At 50.6% G+C, this 21,931-nt stretch overlaps 2 protein-coding genes across 4 annotated transcripts; one reads left to right on the top strand and one right to left on the bottom strand.

Annotated features, from left to right (window-relative positions):
* The first annotated feature begins 1,856 nt into the window (after positions 1 to 1,856).
* On the top strand, positions 1,857 to 2,708 carry C17H16orf92 (chromosome 17 C16orf92 homolog). Its single transcript, XM_020157960.2, has 4 exons — positions 1,857 to 2,019; positions 2,261 to 2,419; positions 2,501 to 2,588; positions 2,687 to 2,708. Exons 1-4 carry the CDS (start codon positions 1,956 to 1,958, stop codon positions 2,706 to 2,708), a joined length of 333 nt encoding a protein of 110 aa, XP_020013549.1. The 5' UTR covers positions 1,857 to 1,955.
* Positions 2,709 to 2,941: 233 nt separating this feature from the next.
* On the bottom strand, positions 2,942 to 20,532 carry Tlcd3b (TLC domain containing 3B). Of its 3 annotated transcripts, XM_074059822.1 has the most exons (7): positions 20,395 to 20,532; positions 19,222 to 19,329; positions 12,621 to 12,751; positions 7,602 to 7,685; positions 4,551 to 4,785; positions 4,077 to 4,172; positions 2,942 to 3,935 (listed from the first exon to the last, which is right to left on the bottom strand). In XM_074059822.1, exons 2-7 carry the CDS (start codon positions 19,222 to 19,224, stop codon positions 3,648 to 3,650), a joined length of 837 nt encoding a protein of 278 aa, XP_073915923.1. In that variant the 5' UTR covers positions 19,225 to 19,329; positions 20,395 to 20,532; the 3' UTR covers positions 2,942 to 3,647. The 3 variants fall into 3 exon arrangements, with proteins under 3 accessions (XP_073915923.1, XP_073915924.1, XP_020013561.1); XM_074059823.1 differs by lacking the exons at positions 12,621 to 12,751; positions 19,222 to 19,329; positions 20,395 to 20,532 and adding exons at positions 8,593 to 8,657; positions 9,115 to 9,405; XM_020157972.2 differs by lacking the exons at positions 12,621 to 12,751; positions 19,222 to 19,329; positions 20,395 to 20,532 and adding an exon at positions 8,593 to 9,099.
* Positions 20,533 to 21,931: the final 1,399 nt, after the last annotated feature.

Genomic DNA, 21,931 nt, shown 5'->3' on the forward strand with positions numbered 1-21,931 from the left:
ACGGAAGAAAAGGGAAAACCAAACTAAACAAACAAACAAACCCTCAGCCCCAAAAGCCACAGACCAGTGAGGAGAGCATCTTCATGCAGGCCAGGGTGCACACAATGCCCCTTTCTGCATCCTGTGCCCCGGGACAAGTCACTGGAAGAGATAAGGAGATCACATCCCCGTTAGTTTCCCTTCTCTTTTCCCCATCTTTTTTCTCCCTGGGTTTTTCTGATTGTGGCAAGCATGCCCTAGGATTGCTATGAAGGGAACAGGTGGGCTAGCATTTGTGACCCGAGGGCAGGAAAGGTAGAAAGGGATCCAGTGGAGGAAGGAGCCACGGGGTGGGGGATGGAGTAAGAGGTTCTGGTTTTGGGGGCACTTCCTGGAACTGTGTTGCTCCAAGGCTGTACATCAGGATTCTTCTTCTTCTTCTTTTTTGTGGTACTGGGGCTTGAACTAGGGCCTTCACCTTGAGCCACTAGGCCAGCCCTTTTTGTGATGGGTTTTTTCGAGATAGAGGCTCACGAACTGTTTGCCCAGGATGGCTTGGAACCGTAATCCTCCTGATCTCTGCCTCCTTAGTAGCAGGGATTACAGACCTGAGCCACCAGTGCCTGGCAGGCTTCGGTGTAGTAAGACCAAGGAGACCCTTACGTGTCCTTGACTGGGGTGGGCTATAACAGCCAAGATGGGGCCACCGAAGTGTAGACCGCTATTGGGAAGTGACACAGAGAAAGAAAAAGAAAGGCACTAGACAGGGGACACAGTGGGGGAGCCACCAAAGGAGAAACAGACACAGTGAAGAAAGTCTGCAAAGGCTCTGTGAATGGCCGAGAGGAGTGGGCAGGGGGGCTCCTCCCACGAGCCCCCACGGCCACTCCCCTGCAGGGTTTTCCTGCCGCAGATGCAACCTGTGGGAAGAGATGGAGGAGGCCTGGAGGCCCCAGCTGTCTTCCGTGGGTTACAAGAAGTGAACTAGTTGGGCCTGGACACTGCTGCCACCTGGCGGGAAAAGCCTGCTACTTCTCTTGGCCCTGACCACCGCCGGGGTCATTCTCTGTGAACACTGAGTCTGTGTCCCTGAATTTGGGCACACAATGCAAAGGGGAGACTTGGGGAGGAAAAGGGACACCCTTGAGAAGTGTGCATGTTCCATGTTACTTTTATTCTCTCTGCTTTGCTTCCATTTTCTGTATAATGGGCGCATTATACCTTGTAGGGCTATTGTAATGAATGAGTCAGTTTGTGCAAATTACTTGGCATATTAAAAAGCACTAAGCCAGTGCTGGTGGCTCATACCTGTAATCCCAGCTACTTGGGAGGCTGATATCGAGAAGATAGCGATTCAAGGTCAGCCCAGGCAAATAGCTCAGGAAACCCCATCTCCAAAATAACCAGAGCAAAATGGACTAGAGGTGTAGCTCAAGTAGTAGAGTGCCTGCTTTGCAAGTGTGAGGCCCTGAGTTCAAACCCCAGTGCCATCAAAAACAAAACAAAACAAAAAGCCTCAATAAACGCTCCTTGTGGTTGATCAAGGGACAACTGGAGATTGTTGTCCCATCTCCCTACCCCAAAATGTGCAGCATCCCACAGTTTCAACTTTCAGCAACATCACCTCACCAAGTCTCTCCTGTTTATATCCTACTTATAAGTTCTGAGGCCACCACTATATTTTATTTTACTTTTTTCATGGTGCTGTGATGGAACCCAGGGCCTTGCACATGCTAGGGAAGAGCTGTACCACTGAGCTGTGTGTCCCCTCCACCCACAGTCCCCTGCCTCGTCTGTCATCAGCAGCATCCCAAAGGACATCTCACTAGGCCCCCTCTTCCCCTCTTCTACTTCAGGGGCTTGGGGGAAGGGTCGAAGTTTCTAGCACTTTTTCCTCTCCACCCAGAGGGGCCCATCAGAATGGCTCTGGACTGTGACATCATAGAGCCCCACTCCAGAATAGGAGTGGAGGGGTCATGAGGCTGTGGCAGTGGGTGCTGATGTGGGTGTGGCTGGCTAGGCTACAGGCCATAGACACAGGTGGGAAGGTAGCTGGGGAGCAGAGGGAAGGAAGGAGGCTGGAGGATGGACATGGCCCTTAGGGACGGGAGCCCAGTCCTGGACCTTTCTCTTTTCCCTCCACCCTCTCCTATCCTCCCCATCCCAGCAGCTGATTTAGCAACAAAATCAGCAGGGCTAGCTGACCCTGAGTCATTCTGGCTTCTTGGGGTAAGGACAGGGGTCTGGGGACTCTTATCACAGATTTTGCTCTGGGTCCTAGCGCCCAACCCAGAAAGCATCAAGGCTTTAGCCCAGGGAGCAGACTCTTCAGCCTTCATAGACAGATCTGACTTCTTTGATTATCCAGACTCAGACCAAACTAGCCTTCTGGCTGTAGCCCAGTTTATTGGAGAAAAACCTGTCATCTTTGTTAAATCAGGTATGAACCAGCTTGGGAAAGGGGCCTCCCTCTTGGCCAGGGCCTGGAGCAGGATAGCCCTTGACTCTCCTTGTCTGGCAGATTCCGGACCTGGGTTCTTCCATCACATCCTGGTGGCTGCCCTGGTGGTGGCCTTCTTCTTCCTTCTTTTCCAGTTCTGCACCCACATGTGAGGCATCCCTGGTGTCCCCAGCCAAACCCTGGACCTTCCCCATCTCCTCTGTGTGCGACCTCCCCCTCTGATCTCCACTCCACTCCCTCATATAGGAGCTTCCAGAAAGGAGCTTAAAGAATGTGAAGAGGGCTTTGGACAGATGCCCCCTGGACGCCTGAATCTCCCTCCTTTCCTGCCAAGAAATAAAGGTCCTGACCTTCTTCCTCCCTGACTGCCCGCTCATTGATCAGTTAGGATGGGGATCCTGCCTTCTCTGTGGTCATCCTGATCCCCATTCCCCATTCCTCAGCCCCTACTCCCTCCCTCCCTGGCCCCAAAGAACTGGGCAAGGAGGACCTGGGTGGCGTTCACGCAGATCGTCTTTATTAGCGGTCTGTAAAGCACCTCCCAGGGTCCCTGGACCCCAGATTGGAGGAAGCCTTGAGAGGTTGGTAGCACCAGGGACAAGCCAGGGCCCGAGGGTGAGATGTGCAGCTTGATAAGGAGGGGCTGGGCGCCCCTCACCTGCCCCAAGGGTTGCTCAGCACTGGGAAGGCTGGGGGGGTGGGTAGCAGCAACCTCTCTCCCCTATCCCAACAGATTAGTGTGATATGGGTGAATAAATAAAATAAATAAGATTCTCAGGCTGGCCTCTCTGGGGAGAAGCCATGGGGGACAACTGGCCCCTCATGCAGCCTATGGGGATGAGTTAGGGTGTTCTCTCTTCCTAGATGATGGGGAGTGGAGCGGGAGGGCCCACCTCTGTGTCCTTTGACTCCTGGTCCCCTTAGTCCCTGTCGTCTCCCCAGTGACCCTCAGCTCCCTGTGTGCTCCCACAGGGTGTGCAGGAAGGGGCTCAAAAGGCCAGCTGGGGCACTGTGGGGAGAAGGGATCCCCTCTCCCTGTACTCTGTCACCTGTCCTCAGCCCCTGAGGGTAGATGTCCCCTTCCCCTTCCAAGTCCACCTGCTAGTCTTGGGGCTGTCCAGGCAAGGGGCCCTGACTCTCACTCCCCACCACTTGCCCCAAGCCCTGTCTCCTTGGGGTACAGTGGGGCAGGTCCCCAGCCCCACCCTCAGTCCTGGGTCTGACAGGGCGAGGGTGGTGGGGAGCCTCGGGGTCGGAAGAGCCGGCAAGCCCCTCGACAGATGAGGAAGAACCAGTAGAGCTGGGGGGCGAGGAGCAGGGCGGCACCCAGGTTGACGTGGGCCGGGATGGCCAGGGGCACAGCAAGCAGGGGCAGACCAGCGTGGCGCCCATAGGCCCAGTACAGGTAGGGGAAGAGCAGCACCCGGCAGCACAGGAAGCTGAGCAGCATCAGGGCCCCATTGACCTTGTGCAGCAGTGTGTGCTGCTGCTTGTACTGCGGACGGACAACGGACAGATAGGGATGGCAGGGCAGGAGGGGGCCCTGCCCACTGCCTGATGGCCCTCTGCCCACCTCCCCCACCACCCAGGCCCATGCCATCTGTCCAGGTTCTTGCCCCCTCAAGTAGACTCTCACCTGGATGAGGATCTTGCCAAGGCAGACGAAGGGGGTGCTGACCTCTGCCATCAACATGCAGCCTAGAAAGAAATCTCCTTTGCCCTGTCGCCACACCTGAGGGGAGAGGCAGGACGTGAGGACAGCCCTTGCCCTGCTTCTCTGCCCTTACCACTTTTGGAGATGCTTAACCCTGAGAGTCTGCTCACAGGTGGACCGTGGCTAAGCTGGTGTGTCACCTCTCCTGATCCTTTCTACAACCCTGCAGGAACACTCACACCACACCACGACTCAGAGATGTGCAGCAGCTGCTCCAAAGCAGCACAGCTGGGCATGGGCCAGGCCAGGCTGACTCCAGACCTTTGTGCCTCTGTGACCTGGGCAGGGCTGGTGCTCAGCTCCCTGCCTCCCCCCGCCCCAAGTGAGCTGGCATGATGCAGGAGACCAGCTTTCCACAACCCAACCCAGCCGCTTGTCTCTGGGAGAAGGACTCACCACCGACAGTGGGAAGCACACCAGCACCATGACGGCATGGTGGAGTACCATGAGGAACTCCTTGTGCAGGTAGCCGCGCACCACTGCCCAGGTGCTGCCTGGGGCTTGGCGTGCCCCATCATCCCCTCCGTGCCCTTTAACCTGGTGCTTGTGCCAGTGGCAGAGGAACATGGCGTAGATGTCATAGATGAAGTAGGGAACAGCAAATTGTGTGTAGGCAGAGGACAGCCAGTGCCTGTTGGACAGAGAGAAAGGGGATCAAGGAGGAAATCTCTCCCAGGTGAGAGAGCTCCTGGCTCAGGATGCTCCATGTGAATCAGATCTCAAGGGCTCTTCAAGACAAGTGGAGACAGGAGCAAGTCTCCAGTTACAGATGATGGAGCCCAAGGGTTGAGGGTGAGAAACTTGCCCAAGGTCACAGTGACACAGCCAGTAAGTGGTAGGGCTGGGACTCAAGCCAGATGGACCTCAGAACATCCTCCTCCCCACTCTCTCATCTCTCTTCCCTCCTCTCTCTCTCTCTGTCCCTCCCTCTCTCTGCAATATAGTGGAAGAAAAAAGGAGAAGAGACCACAAAACATCTGCAGATCACAGGGCAAAAATGGAGATGGCTCAGGCAGGTATAGACACCAGGTTAGAACACAGCAGCAGATGAGGCCAGCATGGCGGGCAGAGATCGTGTGGCCCAGCACCAACTGTCTCCTGACTACGTGCCAGACACTGTGCTAATATCTAAATCTTTACCTGGCATGAGCTCTTTTGCTCCTCATAAAACCCTGTAAAAGGTGAGCGTGGTTCTCATCTGCGTGGTATAGAGGAGGAGGAAACTGAGTCGTGAAAAGACTAGGTAATGTGGGCAAGGAGTAACCCTTCCCTTTCAGTCCCACTGTCCCTAGAAGGATCCAGACAGGCCAGATGTGGTGGCTCACGCCTGTAATCCCAGCTACTCAGGAGGCAGAGATTGGGAAGATTGAGCTTCATGGTTAAACCAGGGTGAAAAAAATTAGCAAGACCCCATCTCAACAAATAAACTGGGCCTGATGGCTCATGTCTGGCATCCCAGCTACATGGGAAGTGCAGGTAGGAGGATCTTAGTCCAGGCTGGCCCCAGGCAAAAAGAGTTGAGGGGTATCAAGAGTCAGGCCCTGCTGGTGAGGAGGAGGTGCTGTCACTGGCTCATTCTGGTGGATTGTTTCTTCAGGTCAGCCAAGCATTAAGGAGAAAATGCTGAGCAAAAGGTGCCGAGAACAGAGAAAGTTCTACAGACCTTGAGAGTAAACAAAAACGAGAAATGCATGCATATGCAACATTGCATTTTTCCCCCTGAGTCAGCACAGTGGCACTTTCTCTAAAATCCTGTGGTCCTGAGACAGGTCTGAGGTGGGGGTGGGAGGTCAAAAAGACAAGGCCCTGGGAGGTGAAGGGAGCCTGCCCAGAGTGGTGGAGAACCAAAGCAAAGTCTTTACATGCTATGTCAAGAAAGAGCTAAGACCAAGAGCTGCCAAGGGGAGAGGTGGAGGCCAGCTGAGGGTAGGGTGGGGCGTGAAGAAAGCAGAGTACACCCTGGGCAGGCTGGCTCTGGCAAGGGCCAGGGAACCTACTCAGGCTTGGACAATTTCAGGGAAAAGAGAACCTGAGACACTGGTGCATGTGACTGGGAGGCAGGGAGAGATGACAAGGAAGAGACAACTGGCTAGAAACAAAGGGCAAGAATACAGAGAGTGGGAGAAGTTATAGCCAGGGAGCAGCCCAGAGAGCTGGCTGACAGACAGGATGGGGCCAATAGGACCCTGGGTTGTGGGAGATGACTGGGAGGGCCCCAGGCCCTGGGCTGCCATCTGAGGTGTTCCATCCCAGCCTCACCGCCTCAGCAATTAAGGTTCTCAGAACAGGAACAGCTGTTGCCCTCAGATTAACCCTGATCCTCCCCACCTACCTGAGGATTAAAAGGGGGAGGAAGGACAAGAACAGACTTGGAGGGGGGGAGGAAATGCAAGAGCCAAAAGGTGACCTCTGATAAGAAGATAGGAGGCAATGCTTGGAAGCCCAGGCTCATCTTGGACCCAGTAGTGGGAAGGGGCGGGGAGAAGGCAAAAGGAAGCCAAGTCATCGGGCAGGATCTGAAGAGAGAGTTAAGCACCTCTACGAATGAGCCAAGAACTCTTCCAGGCGTTTGCCACACTCAACTCAATTGCTCCTTGCAGCAGCCCTTCCGGGAAGGGACTCCGCCTCACTCCACAGCGGAGGGAACTTCTCTATGGGAAGAGAGGAGGAAAATAGAGAACAGGGCGGGAGGGGGGCAGCTGGAGATCAGAGTCACCCAGACGATGTTCCCCTGGGGCTCAAAAGACACCAAAGAAGGAGAGGAGAGCCAGAAGCTAAGAGTGAGGGGAGGGCATCCTGGGCACTGTCACAGCTCAAAGTGGCCTGGTCAGCACCATGGACAGAGCCAGTCTCTTCCTCCTCCTCCTCCTCCTCCTGCCCCACCTCACAGGCCTGGGCCTTTTTGGCAAGCACCAGGCACTGCAGCAGCTGCCAGTGCCAAATTCTGGCCTCTTCACCCTCCTCCCTCCCCCACTGCCTGACCCTTAGTGGCCTTATGTCATCTCTCTCCTCTCTCCTCCCTCAGGCACAGAGCTGGGCTGGACATCTGGATTCAGGAAGGAGTTAAGGGGTGAACAAAGCATGGTGGGGGGGGGTGCCCCAACTGGGTGCTGGTTGGAAATGGGGCATGAGAGGTGCAAGAGTGGGAGGAGGCAGGGAGGAAGTGACATTCAGAATCCACTACAATACAAGAGGCCAGGAAGCCAACAAGGAGCTGTTTTGGGATTCTCTTTGACCCCCCACTCCTGCTCCCCCTGATTCTGACCTTTGAGGACCGGATGGGATAAATGTGTCCCTGGGTGTTGAGTTGCAGTAACTGCATGAACTTGCTCAGGCCCAAGTTAAGTTCTGGGGAGCACTGATAGTTCCCTTGAAGATCTGGGTACTCCAGGTCCGCGCATACACAGACTGCTGGGACATGGGTAGAGGTGGCCGCACAGCACTTACTGGTCATCAATGATGTGCTTGCAGGAGGTGGAGACGATGTAGCCAGCTGTGGAAGCCATGATGGCTTGGACGGAAGACACTAGCCTAGGGAGACAGAGGAAGGAGTGATAGAAGGGAAGAGGTGTGGGCCTTGATTTCTCCTTTTTACTGGTCTAGTACTGTGCTGTGGACCTGGTTACTTCTTGGGGCCATTTTTTTGCCCACCTTCTCCCCAAACCAGGCTTTCCTGCCACCACCACCACTATCTCCAGGCTTCTGGCTTTGGTGGACCACAACTCCTCAGTCCACCTCAGCCCTCCCAGCCTTCCTCCTCCTCTCAGTGTGTGGGCACTGAGTTGCCTTCCTCTCAGGACACAAGGAGGTCATCCTGAGGTGAGACAGTGCTGGGAACAGCTGATAGCAAGGCCTCTCCCTGGGGAGAGATAGAGGGGACACCCAGGAGGGCAAGGGGTGCTCCTGCACCACTTAGCCACCCAGTCACCATGCTGCTCATCACCCTGGCCCCACAATGACCCCAAATTCCCCTGGCCACTTTCCCATTCTGTCCTCATCTGCCACCAAACTCCACTCCCTGATGCTAGCCCTGTTTCAGGGTTGCGTGGAGTTCCACTGTTCACTTCTCTGTGCCTTGGCCCCCAAACACCAGTCCTGAAAAACACAGGGCTCTGCCCCTTGCCTTGTTCCCCCATATCTTATAAAAACATTTCAGTCACATGCTGGCCTGTTTTGGAGGGTGGGAGGGTGACCAGGGAAGGAAGGAAAAGCAGACCGGATGCTAGTAGACCAGATGGCTGGCTAGGATGAGGTCTCCCAGTAAGGTGAGTACAGCCAGAAGGAGGGAGAAGGAAGCTGAAGATGAAGCCCACTGACCACTGCAGAAGCTCCCTGTCCCAATGAGACCAAGAATGCAGGGAAGTGCTGGGGTCCTTTCAGTCCCCAAGAAGCCTGGCAGGGAAAGAGGTGTTGAGCTCAGGGAAGGGATGTCATTTACCTGGCTGAGACAATGACCGCGTCAGCCTCCTCCCAGCGCAGCTGGGGCAGCCTCTGGAGCGTATTCTTGGAGAGAAGGAAGAGTCCGGGGAACACCACCCCCCCAGCCACCATTGGGGTCAGCATGGTGACAAGCAGGGCAGAGAAGGAACAGGGAGGTTGGGCCGAAGAGAATTAGAGGTGGAGAAGAGACACCAGGCCAGGGAAGGAGAGAGAAAGAGAGAGGAAGGGGCACAAAGGGGACAGGGCGGGGACACAAGGGGACAAGGGAGCCAGACCAGAGGCAGAGAGAAAGGGACTTGGATGAGACTGGGAGAGAGGGCTGGCTGGGCCAGGCAGGGCCGGGAGGGCGAGGATGGGAGAGGGAGCAGGAGAAAGCCAGTAAGAGGGATGGCAAGAGAGGTGACCAGGAGAGGACTTGGTGAGAGGACTGATAGGGAGAGGGGACAGAGGAGGAGGAGGATGCAACTGGGGGAGGGGAGGGGAGGGAGAGCGCGGCACCGCAGGTGGGGGGGGGGCTTACGTGGAGAGGCTGGGAGGGCCCAAGGAGGCGGGGTGGGGGACGGTGGTGCCAGCCCTGAAAGGAAGGAGGGAGGGAAGGAAGGAGCCAAAGGAGCGGCTGGGCAAGTGGTCAGCGGTCAGCACTGTTCTCCCGCCACCACTGCCTCCTCTCGCTGCCGCCGCCACGGTCCCCGCTGCCCAGTGCAGACACTGCACATGGCATTATAGAGAGTTGGTACCCAGCCCCCTGCCCCCTCTGGGGGAGGGGGTGGGGAAGGGAAGCCACCAGCTGGGGGTGGGTGGGGGAGGGGTGGGGAAATTATGGCACCGACCAGACACCAAGAAACCGGACCTGCAGCAGCGTCTCCCATGCAGCTCTGAGCCACAGCAGCGGCTGCGACAGAGATAGGGGGAGCAAGGAAAGAGGAAGGGGGAGGCCCTTAAAGAGACAGCAGCTGCGGTGCAGGGGGTTGCTGGGGACAAGGGTCAGGGGAGGGACAGCTCTTCCTTTGGGAAAGGTGCTGGCCCAGGGCTCCCTGGCCAGTTGGGAGGGGCTCTGTGCCCCCAGATGGGGCTGACACTGTTTCCCATCAGCACTTGGCTGATGGGAAGTGCCTGGCATTTCCTCCTCTGCCAGTGCCTCCCCACATGTGTTCCTCAGTGGCCAGCCTGACATCTCAGCTTAGGGGCACCTGCCCCAACCAAGAGAGGATTCCCTGGGGAAGGAGCTCCAGTAAGCATATCTTGTTTTCTCTGAAGGAAGCTTTGAAGGGAAAAAAGGGAACGAAATCACCTGACACACAGGTCCCTTCACCCTCACTCTTCACCCCCACTCTGCTGCAAGGTGCCCCATGTCCTCATCTAATGATGGACCAGGCAGATGGACTTGTCCCCTCCTTCCAGGCCAAGAAATGGTCCTCAGGCTTGAGTGACAGTCCCCAAAGTCACAAAGTTACCATACAGCAGGGAACCCTCTCATACTAGGCATCAGATTCACAGTAAAGGGCTTGAAGAACCACAGCCTCTAAGAAAACCCACCTGGAGCCCAAGGAGGCCTGGCTCCACTCCTCTGACTTCCTGCCTCTCCTGGCATCCCCAAGCACCTAGTGCACTCTGTCCCTTTTACTGTGTGCCTGACTCCCTTTCCTCTGCCACTTTATACAGCAGCCTAGTTTCTATTTGGGAAAGGACCACAGGGGTTGTCTCGTTCAAGTCCCACAATGAAACTGAGGCCCGGAGTCGCAATGGAGATCAGAGCAGCCTAATCCAGCTCAGAGCTGCTTCTCTTTAATGTGGCTTCCCTGGAACCCTTCCTGTCTGTCCTGAGCCCAACTGTCCTGCAGAACTCTGCATGACATAGACCTGCTGCCCAAACTGTTCTTTGCTCTCCAGATTCGCCCTGAGATCCACCTCAAAAATCAACTCTCCCACTGGCCTTTCCAGCCCAAAGCCCACTCCCAGTTTCCTACAGGTCTAGGGCTTGCGATTTGCAATTTTGTGCTGCCCTCTAGTGCCACAATGTAGGAAAGATCTGGAGGAGTCGGTTTTAGAGAGGATGGTAGACCAGATTTCCTGACCCCAGAGTTTCACTTAAGGAAGAGAACTAACCTCCTAAGGTTTAGTAAAAGCTGAGAACAGAGAGAGATGTGTAATTTATGTTGATGCTCCTTTTTTTTCAGTACTGGTGTTTGAGCCTACACCTTGAGCCACTCCACCAGCCCTTTTATTTGTGCGATGGGTTTTTTCGAGGTAGGATCTAGTGAACTATTTGCCCAGGCTGGCTTCGAGCTGTGATTCCCCTGAATAGGATTACAGATGTGAGCCACTGGTGCCTCGCCAGATGATGGAAACTGAGGTTTAAAAGTTTAAGAAAAACTTGCCAAGATAACACAACTGTGAGTGTTGGTAAAGCTGGATTTCAAAACCATGTTTGTGAATTGTGAATTGCAAAGCCAAAGGTGAGCACAAGTTCCTGAGGATGGGTGATGGATGACCACAACCTGAGAACCACAAGCCTCATCAGAGAACTGACCATCCATGTTGTACGATGCAAATTAAAGCAGATGAAGATGGGGTTTTCTGGTTTGTTTGTTTGTTTGTTTGTTTTCCGCCTGCAAGTAATTCACTTAGACCCCTTCTAGGCTGGTATGTGGCTCTCTGGTACAGCACTGGACCAGCATCAGGAGACCTGGGTTCCATAACCAGCACTGAAAAGAAAAAAGGATTCTGCCTTCTGAACACTCCTCGTCCTGTCTACGGTTTTACAAAGCTCACATTTAGCTCTACCAAACAGGTAACAAATTTGCAGCCTGAGGGCCACCCCAGCCCAGGTTGGTGTCACCACCTGAATGAGCATTTTCTTGAATTCCAACTTGTCTGTGTTCCAAATTTGGCAAATTTCACATAAAACGCAATAAAAAATTTTATTTAATTTTTGTAGCACTGGGGATTGAATGGGCTTTTTGTTTTGTGGGACTGGGTTTGAATTCAGGTCTTTAGGGTTTCATGCTTGCAAAGTAGGTATTCTATACCTTGAGCCACACCTCATATATATATATATATATTTTTTTTTTTTTTTTTTTTTGCTATGGTTATTTTGGAGATGGGATCTCACAAACTACTTCTCCCAATCTCAGACTCCCAAGTAGTTAGGATTACGGGTGTGAGCCACAGGCAACTGGCTGGTTTGTTTTTTTGTTTTGTTTTGTTTTGTTTTGTTTGTAGTACTGGGGCTTGAACTCAGGGCCTCCACCTTGAGCCACTCCACCAGTCCTTTTTGTGTTTGGTATTTTCAAGATAGGGACTCATGAACTATCTGCCCAGGCTGGCTTTGAACTGTAATCCTCCTGATCTCTGCCTCCTGAGTAGCTAGGATTACAGGTGTGAGCCACCAGTGCCTGGCTGTATTTTGTTTTTGAGATAGAGTCTCACTAACTTTTTGCAGGTGCTTGCCTTGAATTCTAGATCCTTCTGCGTCTATTTCCTAGTAGCTGGGATTTCAAGTGTGTGCCACCACTCACAGGCCAAAGTTCAACTTTTAAGGAAAAATCAGAAAAGACAACATTGGGCTTTCCTTCTAACTCCATAATGCCTTACTGGAGATGAGGAACTGCTGCACCCACTGGCAGGACCGTGAGTCCTCCAGCTCATGGCATCCTCACAGAGCCTACAGCTCTGTATGCTTTGCAGAAACTTGCAGTCCTTTCTTCATAAAGCGAGTATTATTATTAAAACCCATTTCCAAATGAAGAATTTAAGGACTGGCAGAGTGGTTCAATTGGTAGAGCGCCTGCCTAGCAAGCATGAGGCCCTGATCTCAGTACCACCAAAAAAAAGAAAAGAAAGAAATCAAAATGAGGGATCTGAAGCTCTGAGGTTAAATGATTTGCAAAAGGTCCCACAGCTGGTGTCTTTTTACTCTCAACCCCAGTCTCATCCTACATTTTCCTCCTGCTTCTACCACCATCTTGAAATGACCAGCCCCAGCAGCCCTGGCCCAGGGAAGATACCCTCACTCTGTCTTCTTACTTGGATGCCACCAAAACAGCCTCTTGTGTCTCCATTTGCAGGCTAGTGTGGTTCTGCAGGCCCCAACGGAGTGCTGCAAAGCACGATGGGAAGAAGATGCATCCTAGTAGAAACAGTAGGGTCATGCCTGTCTGGAGAAGAAAAAAAAAGCTGGCCATATAAACACTTCAACACAGCATCCTTCAGAACCCCAGCCCCGCCCCAGCTTCCTTCACCCCAAGGACACGATAGCCCATGAGATCCATTCGTCTGTCACCATTGAAAGCCACTAAGCGGACCTCTGGCCTAATTCCTTTAGATCCTGGTGGCATGGTTAATATCCTTCATTGAGGCAACTGGACATCCTGTTTGCTTGTTTGTTTTATTTTGAACCCAATTCCCAATTCCATTTCTTTCTCTTTTTTTTTTTTGTAACCCCTAAAGACACCCTGTCCAACCCACACTTTAAAACTACTCCTCTTTGCCCAGCACTGATAGTTTATGCCTGTGATCCTAGCTACTCAGGAAGCAGAGATCAGGAAGATCTTGGTTCAAAGCCAGCCCAAGGCAAATAGTTGCAAGACTCTATCTTGAAAATATCCAACACAAAAAAAAGGGCTGGTGGAATGGGTTGGTGGTAGAGCACCTGCCTAACAAGCAAGCACGAGGCCCTGAGTTCAAACCCCAGTGCCTCCAAAAAAATTCCTTCTCTTTCCCTTCTGTGCAGTTCTCAAATCCCCGCACGCCACCCCCACAGCTCTTATGTCAAATCCCGCCCGCCCTTTAGGTGCTCAGACTTCTCACGGGCCTCACCTCTCAGGGACAAGGTGGGAGGGCAGGGAGAGGGTAGATGTTTCTCCTCAGCACCCAAAACTTGGAAAGGGGAAGGGAGGGGGTGTTCAAATTGTCAAAACACTTGAAATTTTAAAATAACATTTTAAAATAAAAGCATGTCAAAGAGATTATTATCCTATAAAAACGAGGGAAAAAGCAAAAGGAAACCCTGAAAACATATCTTTACACATAGATTATTTTTGCTTGGAAAAGCCTCCCCTCCCACCCAGTCCATGGAGGAGGGTGGTGGGGAAGGCCCAGGAGGAATGGAGGGAGTTGGAGTCTGCCATCCTGCATCCTTGAGTGGCTTTGAAGGGACCTTCTCAGGATTCAAGGAAGGTGTCAAACTGCTCTGCCGAGGCAGTTGGAGAGGCAAGAGTATAGCCCTCCCATTGGTGGATTGGTTGGACTATACTGCTTTCCTATTGGCCAACTTCTTGAAACAAGTGTCCTATCATTTCTTTCTGATCCCGTGGAGGGGGTAGACATTCTAGCGCCTTGGGGCAGAATTGGCCAATCAGAATTCGTTGATGATTTGATGGACAGTTATCTTTCGGGGGTAGAGAGGAAAGAAGGGAAAGGAAGGTGAGGGAGAAGACCGACAGTAAGAACATCTCATGTTCATATTGCTTTAAAAGGCAGCATAGGTCGGGTGCCAGTGGTTTGAGTCTATAATCCTTGCTACTTGGGACGCTGAGATCGGTAGGATCACGGTTCAAAGTCAGCCCTGGCAAATAGTTCAAGAGCCGTTATTTTGGAAAAAAAAAAAAATCACAAAAAAGAGCTGGTTGAGTGGCTCAAGGTATAGACCCTGAGTTCAAATTTCAGTACCGCAAAAAAAGGAAAAAAAAATAAAAAAGAAACCTGCTACTTGGTTCCATTTCGATGAAATTCAGAACGGGCAAAACAACTACGGTGAAAAATCAGAACTGCGTTTAACTTGGGGGGAGGTCTTGAATGAGAAGAGACCCCAGGGAGCTTCACGATGTGTTGGAAATGCCTTTATATTTATCACCAGTGTGTACATACATGTTTATACACATGTAAATGTTCTCAAGACATACTCTTAAAATTTGTGCATTTTAAGCTGCGATTTAAAAAATGCTGAGCAAGGTGCAGTTGCTCTTAACTTTAATCCCAGCTAGTCTGGACGTGAAGATCGGGAGGATCCAGATTACCAGCTCTGGGGAAAAAGCAAGAGGCCATCTTAACCAATGGGGTGAGAGTAGTGGCATACATCTATGATCTCAGCTACTTGAAAGAGACAGGAAGGAGTATCCTGGTCCAAGGCCTGCTCTGGCAAAAATTTTAAGACCCCCACCCAAAAAAAAAAAAAAACTAAACTAAAACCCTGCTAGGGGATAGAACCCGAGCCATTGTGGATGATACCTAAACACATTACCACTGAGTCACATTCACAACTGAAGGTTTTTTTGTTTGTTTCACAGTACTGGGGCTTGAACTCAGGGCCTACACCTTGAGCCACTCCACCAGCCCTTTTTGGTGATGGGTTTGTTCGTGACAGGGTCTTGGGAACTATTTGCCCTGGCTGGCTTCGAACCACAATCGTCCTGATCTCTGTTTCTTGAGTAGCTAGGATTACAGGTGTGAGCCACCAGCACCCAGCTCAAGGTTTTTTTTTTTTTTAAATGGAGAAACAAAAAATACAACTACATACAATTTAGACATCTTCATTCACATTTTCAGAGTTTATCTTTGTTTTTTGTTTTGTTTTTGGCAGTACTGGGGTTTGAACCCAGGGCCTCATGCTTGCTAGGGAGGTGGGTGCTCTACCACTTGAGCCACTCTGCCAGCCCTCAGAGGGTAACTTTGTTAACAACTCTTGATTCTTTACTACATTTCTCTCTTTTTGATGGGCCTCTGAAAGTTACAGGTTAAAACAAGAACAAATCCTGTTGAAGATCTGTCAGTTGGCTGCCTGTCCAATCTAACCTCCTTTCTTATTTTCTTGGAATGAAATGTGTCTATTTAAAAAAAAACTACAGGCTGGAAGAGTGGCTCAAGTGGTAGAGCTCCTGACTAGCAAGATGAGGCCCTGAGTTCAAACCCCAGTGCTGCCAATAAATAAATAAATAAATGGCATTTAAAAAACTGCATTTCCCATCCTCCCTTGCTGTTAGAAGCCTGGCCAATATAATCTGAGCAGAAGTCGTTACACGAGGGTAGGAGGAAAGCTCCTTTTAAAAAGGAAGGCAGCACAGTTCAAAAGAAAGAAAAAAATACAGATGGCTTTTTAAAGTTGTGTTCAGAAGGGAGGCAGGACGGGGGGCGGGGTGGGAGAAGTTGCGACAAGAAGAGTTGGGCATAGAGCCTCTGTAATCCCAAACTACTTAGGGGGATGCCTTGAGCCCAGGAATTGAGGCCTGCCTGGGCAACTCTGCAAGACTCCTGTCTCAGAAACAAAAGCAAACAAAGCAGTGTCAAGATACTGAGCTGGAGTTTAAAGCCAGGCAGCCAGTCTCGGAGTCTGCCCATGTGATCACCTACAGGTGATCAGTGCACAGGCACTGTGCTAAAATATTTTTTCTTTTTCTACCAGTGCTGGGGGTTTGAACTCAGGGCCTCATGCTTGCTATGTAGGCACTCTGCCACTTGAGTCACTCTGCCAGCCCTGTCTTGTGTTGGGCTTTTTCAAGATAGGATCTTGTGAACTATTTCCCTGGTTGGCCTTGAACCACAATCCTCCTGATCTCTGCCTCTGGAGTAACTAGGATTATAGGTGTGAGCCACCAGCAATTGGCTAAAATACTTTTTATACGATCCTGCATTGGATCATTCCTGCAACCTTAGAAACAATTCCCCCATTTTACTGTTGAAAAAACTGAGAAGTAAATGACTTGTCCCAGGTCACATTGTAAATGACAGTTGCTGAGGCAGAGACAGGAGGACAGGAGGAAAGGGGGCAGGGGAAGGAAGGAGAAGGCGCAGCGATCCCTGGTGTCCAGGGATGGTCGTGTCCCATCCCTTATCATGTTCCTCCTTCACCAGTGGCTTACCCTGGAATGCAAAATTCAGCAGGGAATAAAGCTCCCAGTCAGGAGCTGGGAAAGGTCAGGTCCAAATTTAATTGGAACCTGGATTCTCTCTCTTGTATGTTTCTTTATTTTGTCATCAATTTCTTCTTGTTTCAAGCTAAAGAGTCCAATGCTGCACAGGCTTGTCTGAGAAACTAAGGGTGAGGAGAGAAGACCGTGGGTTAGAGCGAGGTGTTCTGCTGTTTTACAGTGACCCCACGGATGGTGTTTATTGAAAGTAACATTTTTTTTTTGAGACAGGGTTAAGTTGCCCAGGCTGGACTCCAATTTGCCATCCTCCTGCCTCAGCCTCCCAAATGCCAGGATTATAGGCGAGTTCATCTTTTTACTTTATTTTTTATTTGGCAGTAGTGAGGTTTGAACTTCGCTCTTGCCAGACAAGCACTCTAAAACTTGAGCCAGCCATTTTTGCTTTATATTCTTTTTCAGATAGGGTCTTGCTTTTTTGCCCAGGACTGCACCACAATCCTCCTACTTCTGCCTCCAGTGGAGCTGGGATTACAGGTGTGAACCACCATGCCTGGACTCGTTTTTAATATTTATTTTTATACATATTATTTATATATTTATTTAATTTTTTGGCGCCAGGGATGGAATACAGGGCCTGGAGCATACTAAGCACATACTGTATGTACCACTGAGCTACACCCCAGCCCAACCAGCTTCCTCACAACACTGGCTGACCCTGAGTGTGGAGCCCTAGGCATTTAAATCATTTTGCCCCTAAATGCTGGTCATAATTTCACAACCCACAGGTGGTAATGACCCAAGTAGGAAACCCTTGGCTTTGAGCACTGCTCAATTTTTTTTTATGACTGCTCCCCTAAGAGCCTTTGATTTTTTTTTCTAATTGCTACTCATAAGGAAATTTTTTATCATACATAGTAAGGAGGATTCATCATGACCATAAGGAAATTTTAATAACACAGATACACTATGTATATTTGTGCTTTATTAAAAAGAGTAAGATTTTTGTCCCTTACGAACCAAGTTTTGTGCTGGGTATGGTGGTACACAACTGTAATCCCAGCACCTGGGAGGCAGAGGTAGGAGGATCAATAGTTGAGGCCAGATTGCGTTACATAAAGAGACTCTGTCTCAAAGCCAACTTTTGCCCCCTTGAGGACAAATATTACCCCTGTTGAGAATGCATGAGCGATAATGTGCTTACACGCATGTTCTGAGCCACCCTTACATACACACTCCCAACATCCACTGAGAGAGTATCAATCCCATTTTGCACACGAAAAGGCAAGGCTCAGGGGTTATATTAATTATTGAAATGGCTGATAATTAGACTGAAAATTAAGAATCAGCCAGATGCTGGTGGCTCACACCTATAATCCTAGCTACTCAGGAGGCAGAGATCAGGAGGATCGTGGTTGAAGATCAGCCAGGGCAAACAGTTCACAAGACCCTATCTCAAAAAAAAAATCCTTCATAAAAAAGGGCTGGTGGAGTGGATCAAGGTGTAGGCCCTAAGTTCAAGCCCTAGTACCACAAAAAAAAAAAAAATCATACCAAGATCCTAGTTCAGCATTAGCTTCTCCAAAGCTTGTGTCCCCATATGCAAAGTGATGGAATTAACCCAAACATTGTCTCCCAAACTGCAGTTGATAGTTTTGCTTTCTTTTTCTTTTTCTTTTTTTTTTTTTTTTTTTTTGAGGTACTAGGGTTTGAACTCAGGGCTTTCACTCTGAGCCACTCCACCAGCCCTTTTTCGTGAAGGGCTTTTTCAAGATAGGGCCCTGTGAACTATTTGCCCAGTCTGCCTTTGAACCGAGATCTTCCTAATCTCTGCCTCCTGAGTAGTTCAGATGACAGTCGTGAGCCACCAGCACCCGGTGGATTTGTATATTTGTACATTTATTGGATGTCAGGCACCAGCCTAAGCTCTTCACACACATTAGCTACTGTAATCTTCACAATAATCTCAGAGTTACCATTGGTTTTGGTTTTGGTTGGTTTTTTGTTTTTTATTTTGGTGGAACTGGGGTTTGAACTTAGTGGAGAGTTGCTGTTATTACCTTCCCTGTACAGATGAGGGAAATGAGGCACAGAAATGTCATGTGACTTGCCCAAGGTCACACAGGTAGTAGCTGGGATTTAAACCTAGTAGTCTGAATTCCAGAGTGCCACCTTTTAACCTTGTCCTCTAAAAGGAAACTTTTTATCACTACAGAAAACAGTATCACTTGTAAATAGGTAAGTAACAAAAACTATGAAAAATGAAAAGACATGTTGTAATATTCTAGCCAGACGATGTCCCTTGCTGCACATTCAGGGCTGGAGCTGGAGGCTGCTCTGTCTTTTGACTCTGGCTCTGTCTCCGTTTAAGAAAGAAAGATAAGATAAGCATGATAGAAAGGTGTTAAAGGGCTTTGGCAGCAAAAACAGACTTTGTGTGGAAAAGGAATTGGAAAGAGAAGAGCATGTGCACGCGCGCATTCGCTAAACTGGTGTGACACCTAAAATAAACCCAAGATGGGGTGACCTCCACTCAATCTGCCCTTGCTTGACCCTGCCCTGGAGAAAGGGAACTGCCACCAGCCAGTCCTGGCGTGGGCATGCAGCCAGAAAACATAGAGAGGCAGTGTGGGCGGTGCTTCTGTGACTTGTGCCACTGTCCTTCTCTTGTCCTTCCCTCCCTAGCCTGGCTCACCAGGTAAGTCACCCATACGCTGTCCTTGCAGCCCTGCCACCAGGTGACTCTGGGCCTGGAGCTTACTTACCATTTCCTGTCGCTTCAGGCTCCTCTGTTCAAACACTGTTCAGCTCATCCTCTACCTGGGCACAGAGCTTCCTAGCTCTCGGCCCTGCAGGTGTGATATCATCACAGGCTGTGAACAAGTAACCAATGAGCAGCCAGAAGTGGCCTGTTTCCCACATGATACCCAGAGAAGGGTCCTATTTCCCCATGCGTGCTCTGGGAGAGCCCTGGGCAGGGTGTCAGGGCATTTATTATTTAATACTTTTGTTTATATCTCTCTCTAGTTAGGTACAGTTTCAAGCAATTCTGGTCCCACCCTTTATCTGAACACCAGAAAAGGGTGAGGAGCACAACAGGGGAGATAGATACAGACAACTAGAGGTCTAGTCCGTTCATTTCCCATTGCCTGACTGTGTGATCTTGGGCAGATTTCAGAACCTCTCTGAGCCTTGGTCATATCTCCACAAAGTGCCATTGCCTGGGTCTGTATCCTGGTTCTGTCCCACACTAGCCAAGAGCCTTTGTGCAAGTGATTCAACTCCTCTGAACCTTGGGCTACTGGCTGATTTATCAATGGGAAGAGTAGCAGAACTTTTTTTTTTTTTTTGTGGTGCCAGGGTTTGAACTCAGGGCCTCATGCCTGCTTGGCAGACATTCTACCATTTGAGCCACTGTGCCAATCAGTAGCAGAACTTATAAAGAGCACTGGGGTGACTGAATGAGCTGCAAGGCACGGTTCCCATATCAGTGTTCATTGTGAGATTCAGTGATGATAATTGTCTTTTTGTTTGGCTGTTTAAAACAGGACAAGGGCCTTGTACATGTTAAAGATGTGTTAAACCACTGAGACCAACCCCAGCCCTATTATATATATTTGTTTATTTTGAGACAGGATTTCACTATGCAGTCCAGGCTGACCTTGAACACATGATCCTCCAGCCTCAGCCTACTGAGTGCCGATTACAGATGTGTGTCACCCCACCAGGCTCCATGCAACTTCTTTGTTCCCCCAGGGTAATTACCTAAGCACACACCTCTCATTTTCATAATAAGAAGGTTGGTGAATCTTTTCTTGATCTCTAGGAGACAATATTGTCTGATAGCCATGGTCGGGGGGGGGGTGAGCTGAGAGGATTAGACCGAAATCAGAACTGCCTGGTTCCCTTCCCACACTGGTCCCCAAACCCATGCCTACCTGGGTGTCTTTCATCTTCTGGACCCTCCCTGAGTCTCCCATCCCTCACCAGCCGACGATGATGGGGAGTGTAGGGAGTATCTAATCCTTTCCTCCCTGGCCCAAGAGCAGTGAAAAACTACTTGTAATACTAGCTGACAGCTCCAGCTTTGAACTTCAGGGAGAGGGGCCTAGTGGTTATCAGCTCTTGGGAAGCCAGTGGGTCCCTGCCTCCCATGGGTGGTGCATGCAGCACTCATCCCATTGGTCTGCCCGCCACAAGCAGGCCTGGTGTCCACCCTCCTTTGAACTATAGGAGCCAAGAGTACAAACAGAACACTGTCAGCAGCGAGTCTGACCACTGCAGACCATGGACATGTGCACAGCCCTTAAGACTGACATCTCTCTGTTGGCAGGGGCTGAAGAGAGGGAGAGAGGATGTGTCACCAGAGGCCTTTCCTGGGGCTGAGATGGGAATGGTCTCCTAGTCTTCAGATTCTTACCAGAAAAGAAGACAAGCTGTGTAGTGGGTGGTAGACATCTGTAATCCCAGTTACTAGTAGGTGTAGGTAGGGATTATAGTCTAAGGCTGACACCAGGCAAAAACCCCAGACCCTAGCTGAAAAGTAACTAACAACAACAACAAAAAAGGGTTGGGGTTTTGGCTCAACTGGTAGAGCATCTGCCCTAGCAAGTGCGAGTCCCTGAGTTCAAACTCCTGTATTGCCAAAAAAAGAAAGAAAAGGCAGTCCCAAAGGCCCAATCTGACCCTGCCTTTGAATCAACACTGGTGACATTGGGGATAGCTAGACTCCTGTTTTCTGGGCTCAAAATTCCCTCTGAGAGGGCCAAGGGTTGCAAGAGGGAGGCTGGGACCCTCTTGGTGTGGTTGAAGTGGAAGGAAAGATTCAGGATGCAGGGACACGGACCTTGGCATCTTCTGTGGCTGCTCCCGGCATAAGAAAACCCCAGAGACAGCAGCTGTGGCAAGGTACGTGGGGCAGAGAACAAAAGTAGACCATGGCACTGCGTTCGGAGGAACATGCCAGGATGCAGCAACCCAGAGGCCTCCCGTACCTGTGTGAATGTGGATGTGTGTGCAACCAAAAAGTTAGGTGTGAAACAGAGGGGCGAGTGCCCCCAGAGCCAAGGGAAGAAATCCAGGATTGGAGTCATTCAGAGAATCAGAACTGTTTTCCCAGGGTTCCCCAGCTAGGCTGAGCACTGGAGCTTGGGCTACTGCAGAGTAGTGTAATCCAGGAACCCGACGCCAACGTGGAGATTTCCAATGTCTTTGAAGAGACCAAAGAGCAGCGCCGGTCTGGGACAGTAAGAATGCAGAGCCGAGGCAGCCGCTTCCGCGTGAGGTGGGCAGCTAGACCCCACTGGGGTCACAATGAGCACAGGCTGGAGGGACAAGGACGGAGTTCGTGGGGCAGAAGAAGCGTGTTCTAAGCAGAGAGCAAAAGCGGCAGAGCAGAGAGCCTGTGCGCTGGCTCAGGGATCTTCCGCAGATCCTATGTGGAGCCTGTTTATGGATGTGTTTGTATCTGTGTGT

This window comes from Castor canadensis, chromosome 17 (assembly GCF_047511655.1).
Source record: "Castor canadensis chromosome 17, mCasCan1.hap1v2, whole genome shotgun sequence".
NCBI lineage: Eukaryota > Metazoa > Chordata > Mammalia > Rodentia > Castoridae > Castor > Castor canadensis.